Source organism: Geospiza fortis, unplaced genomic scaffold (genome assembly GCF_000277835.1).
Source record: "Geospiza fortis unplaced genomic scaffold, GeoFor_1.0 scaffold396, whole genome shotgun sequence".
Taxonomy (NCBI): Eukaryota; Metazoa; Chordata; class Aves; order Passeriformes; family Thraupidae; genus Geospiza; species Geospiza fortis.
In genome coordinates, this window is record NW_005054345.1 from 5512030 (window position 1) to 5517128 (window position 5099).

The window sequence follows — 5099 nt, forward strand, 5'->3', positions numbered from 1 at the left end:
GGAGCGCCGCCGGAGGGGCGGCACCTGTGTGCAGGTAGGGCGCTGCAGCACAGCCGCTTTCGGTGCGAAATCTGGGAGAAAAAGCTTCCAGACTGGCTTTTTTTTTTTTCATTATTATTGTGAGGTGAGCCAGACGTAGAGAGGGAAAGCGGTTTTCCGCAGTCTGACGGTGGTTTAGGAAAATTCCGCTCAAATTGCTGCTGTTGGTAGGAGATGATCGCTGAACTCTTCAACCGAGTGCTGTGAGTCAGATGCTGAGGTGATTTAGCTGCACAGTCACTTCACCAGCCCCAAGCGCACAACTTGATGCACGAGTATTAAAAAAGAAGAAAGTAACAGCGCCTTTTGTTCTGCTCTGCTCCCGCTGTGCCTCCCCCCTCTCTGAGGCACAGGTGGTTTTACTACCTGCGGCTGAGAGCAGCACGTGCAGACTCTCAATTTCTGCATAACTCCGGCACAAAAAGGGACTATTCATTTTGGAGAGGCTCTCGGGCGCTCGCAGTAATCCGAGCCGCAGCGCCCAGCTGGCCGCTGCACTTCGGGCTGTTTTGTTCTCTCTCGGTGTGTCTGGCCCTGCTCTAGCAGGTTAAAAGTTTAGAGCTGACAGCTTTGTTAGGGTGCTTTAGGCACCTCTGTTGATAGCAGCCCGATGAGCTGATCTATAGCTGACTCGCAGCTTGGTGAGCGCTGCTAATCTTCGTCTCTTCACGAAGCGGCGGTGTTGACAGAGCGGCTTTGCTGGTTTGTCACCAGATGCTCGCCCTGGATGGAGCACTCTGTGACACTCCGGGTGTGTCCCCTGCTCCCCCTGCATGAGCTCCCTTGTGGGAATTCTCCTCTCAGGTTTGGCGGTGCTTGCTCGGCCGGTGTGTGCTACAGGGAAATACCAACATTAAGGTCAAGTTTGGCAGCCGCGGAGTCTTCTGGAAGTTTGCCTTTTTGTTTTGATGGCTTCAAAGCACTGCTTAGATGCCTTTTTCTCCTATGTGTCAGGTTCTAATGTTGCCCTGAACACCGTGTACGGATCCTAAAATGCACTTTACAAGCTGTCATTTTTATTTTTAACGTTGATGAGCCGCTGCTGGTGGTAACAAAGGCAGAAGAATTGTGCTATAGAGAGAAAGTTTCTGTCCTGGAACAGTTTTGGAAAGAAAGGTGTTTGTGGTCAGGCATGTTAAGTCCACATGTGTATTTGGCTGTGATATACTTCCAAAATTACTATGAAATTTAACATTTTTTTTGTTGCCAGTTAACACCCGTGGTAAACACGGGTTTGTCTTCTCCTTGCAGTAATTGGTGAGCCGAGTAAAATCAGATAAACTGTTTCTGACCTGGCCAGTTTTATTCAGTGTCAAGAGGGAGATGAACATCACTGAAATGCAGCCAAGTCTCCCAAAATAGGTTTTCATAAATGTAACTATTCATCTCTAAGTGTTGGGGTGTTGGCTTTGCTGCCATTTGTTGTTAAGTGGAGAGTGAGGCCAAGATTTACCAAAATAGTTTTGAAATGAAAAATGACTGTTTTGCTGATGGAGAGAGAGATTGGTGGAGATACTCAAGTTTTGTCAGAAAAGTAGGAAAAAACTAATTTTATTAATATGCAGTTCCATAACGAATATAATTCCTCTGCCAGTTGTAGCTACATATTAACTTTATTATTGTACTTGTAATCTTCAATTACCTTTGGAACCTGTGTTAAACTAAATTTAAAAAAGAAAATTACCCTTGGGGCCACAGAAGGAATGTCCCTTGGCCATGAGGTTTCTGAACCAGAAACAGGTTTAGAAACCAACCAGAGTTCACCCTGCAAATAGATGCCTGCAGGATCAGTGTTTCTTCAGGCAATTCTCTCACTACAGCCATGGAGAAAGGATTTTTTGTGGCAGATCTGTGGTAAACAATTTCCATCTTCCCTGCTCTTGAAAGCAAAGTTGGTGTATGCTGAACTCTTCAGAGTTGCCAGGTAGCTCCCCAAATTCATCCTCATGGGATTCCTCCAGCACAATACCAACGTGTGGTGTGATAATGACCCAGAAGTGGCCACAGGCTGTTGCTGACCTCTGTAAATCTTCAGGGCTTTGCTATCTGTAGCAGTGACTGTGCCTTAAAGGCAGAATTCAGTACTGAGGGATCATGAGAGGCTTCCCTGTCTCCCCACGGAACTTCACTGGGATACGTGCTCGGAGCAGGGATCCGCTCTGCTCCTGCAGCCTTGGCAGGTCGCACTCCTCCAGTTCCAGTTCTTGGTGCCAGAGGAGATATTTCATGTTTCGTGTCATATAAATATTGGGACGTGTCCCGTGCTCTTAGAGCAGTCACTTAATGGCTTCATTAGGGCAGGGCAGTGCTGTGGCGTGTTGTGCACTAAGATCACCCCCTCGGTGCCAGTCCTTCTGGGGAACAGCAGATACTGGGCCTGTCCTTGTGGCATTAAGAGCCTCTGATGTGGTGCTGTGGTCAGGCTGATGTTTGCAGAGCAGTCTTTGCCAGGAGACTTCAAAGTGAGCGTGGTTGTAGTGATGGCTTTCATCGTGATCCGCTTGGCACTGCATCAGGGATCTCTTGGCTTGCCTTGTGGTGTGTGCATCCCCCTGAGCCATATCCCTGATCCATCACCCACTCCAGCAGCAAGGAACACGGCCCCCTGGGATGTTGTAAGAGCAAAAATTGCAACCAGAAGGTCCTTGGAACAATCCTAAAACTGTTCCCAGTGCTCTGGAGGAGGACTGCTCTGAGCAGAGGGAGGGAAGGAAATACCACCTCCCTCTCCTTTTTTGCTAAAGAGATGCCAAGAACTTCAGGATAACCAGAATGGAAGTGAGGTTGTACCTCACTGAACAGGAAGATTTATTTTGAGTTTGTATTGGTTTTACCCCAGCCAGCACCACACAACCACCTTTTCACTTCTTCACTGCTCTGCTGCTGGGGAGAATCAGGGGAAAAGTAAAGCTTGGGAGTCAAGAACAGTTTAACTATTGAAGAAAAAAAAAACATATATAAAATTAATATAAGACTAATAAAACTAATACTATTTGTAATAATTAATAATTGATTTGTAGCCAGATCTCCAGTGTTCTGTGCCAAGATCAGCTGCCCAGCAAGGGCTGTTGGCTTTTTGCTTCCCATTTTTGCAGATAAGAGAAGATGCTATGGAAGATGCACTTGCTTCCACCCATTTTTGGGTTGATTGGGTTGGCTATCCCTAAATGCAAGCATGTTGCAGCTCTGCAAAATAAACCTGGTGCTCTACTTTAATGTAGAACATGCAGCAAGGGCTGGTTAATTATTTTTGCACCCCGTGGTTTTCCTGGGGAGGGACAGAATCCAGAGAACAATGAAACACCAAGGTGTTGATCCAAACCTGCTACAGTCCACCTGGGACGGGGATTTATTTGGTATTTTGGAACATCATGGACCCATTCAGTTTTTTTCTCTGCTGTCTGTTCCTGATCAAAAGCCAAATCCCTACTTAGCATGGTGCTGTTTCTGGTGGGGTTGTGGCATTTTTCCCCCTTTCTCCCGGGATTAGCCATAATTTTCCTTGTTAGATGGAAAGCCTCTAATGAGGTGTGATGATTTGAGGAAGTGCTCTCTCCAATCTGTTGGATGCCAGAGCTTTAAGTAGAAGGGCCTTTGTGTTGTCATTCCTCCTCTGTCACACTGCCTGAACATGAAAGGCACATTGTGGAGAGGGAGCAGCTCTCATGCCTTAAGATGGAATTTTAAAATTTTCTTTATTACTTTTCTTTTGCTTTGAGCTCTTGCTCTCTCAAGTTACCTCTTTCTATGTCTTTTTCCCCCTTTCATTTAGCTCTCACACCATCCAGTGTACCCAGGATGATGGAATTAATTTCCAGTCCCATAAAGATCCTCTTAGCAACACTCCCAAAAACCTCTGGAAGATCAGAGGAAAAAGTCTTTCATTCCGCTGAGAAATTGTTGTTTTCCTGTCTTCACATTTTCTTACAGTACTTCACTGAAGATCTTTGAGGGCTCTGATCTCACAAAAGTGAGAATCAATTCCCAAACGCAGAGATTTGCCCCAAAAGCAGTTAATGGCCTGGAATGAATCCATTGCAGGTTTCCTAGTTTGGGATTGTGGAAGTGAAGAGGGAATGAGCTGGGCAGGAGCTTTGGGACGCTCCTCAGTGCTCACTGTTCCTGGCAGGCCAACATCTGCCACATCTGGGCCCTGAGCCTCCAGCCTTGCTCCTCTGAGAACTTCCTTACCTCAGCACTGAAAACCACCTGGAAACTGGGAGGGGAGAGCTCTGGTGAGCCCAGTCTGCCTGAAATGTAACTTCTTAGGGGGATTTATCCAGCAATTAATGATATTTTGGGGTCCTCCTACCTCTGTGATCAGGAGATGGTTAAAATTGCACTTTGCATCAGTCCTTTTGGTTTTTTTTATTAACCCTCTTGTTGGCGCTGAGTGTTGCGCTTCTTCTCCAGCAGAGCTCTGGGTTTTCCCTTTAGTAACATATTATTTAAACTGTGTCAATATTTTCTTTTTTACTACTTATTTGTTTAATATCTGCAGCGAAATCCATGTCTCATGTCATGAACTCAGATATTTAGCAGTCTAAAATCTGAACCAAATGAACGCCCTGTTATATCATTTTGTAAATGTACAGCTTTTTTCTGAGAAGCTCTCTTTTTCCTACCCTGCCTGCACAAATGGAACAAAGCCTTTTTCAGCTGTGAGATGATTTAAAACTTCTTGCTTAGCCAAGTAACTACTTTAAACTTAATTGATTCTCATTTCAAGGATATTCATGTGAAGTTCAGGCCTTCAGCTGCTCGGTGAGAGCCAAGTTATAGACCAGGCTTGGAGAGTGTTTATATTGGAGACTTCCCTAAAGCTCACTGCAGACATCTGGCCAGGCACCCTTAGAATTGTTAAATATTCTGTTGCCAGAACAGCACAATTAGTACATTACATATCAAGTCTGCTTTTACTTCCAGAGAGAGAACAGTGCTTGAGTTTGGTGTGCTGTAGGCTTTATCTACATTATTATATATATAGATATATATCTTATGTGTTGTTCCAGGTGAGTACTGAGAATTTCTTGAATATTTTTCCCTTACACTGTGACTTT

General features: G+C 45.1%; 1 protein-coding gene across 1 annotated transcript in view; it reads left to right on the forward strand.

Moving 5' to 3' along the window:
* The first annotated feature begins 2519 nt into the window (after positions 1-2519).
* Positions 2520-5099, forward strand: part of RAVER2 (ribonucleoprotein, PTB binding 2) — a 24925-nt gene continuing 22345 nt past the window's right edge. The window contains exon 1 of the mRNA XM_031058557.1: positions 2520-2543. Coding sequence (XP_030914417.1) covers positions 2520-2543 — 24 coding nt within the window. The remainder of the gene's footprint in view (positions 2544-5099) is intronic.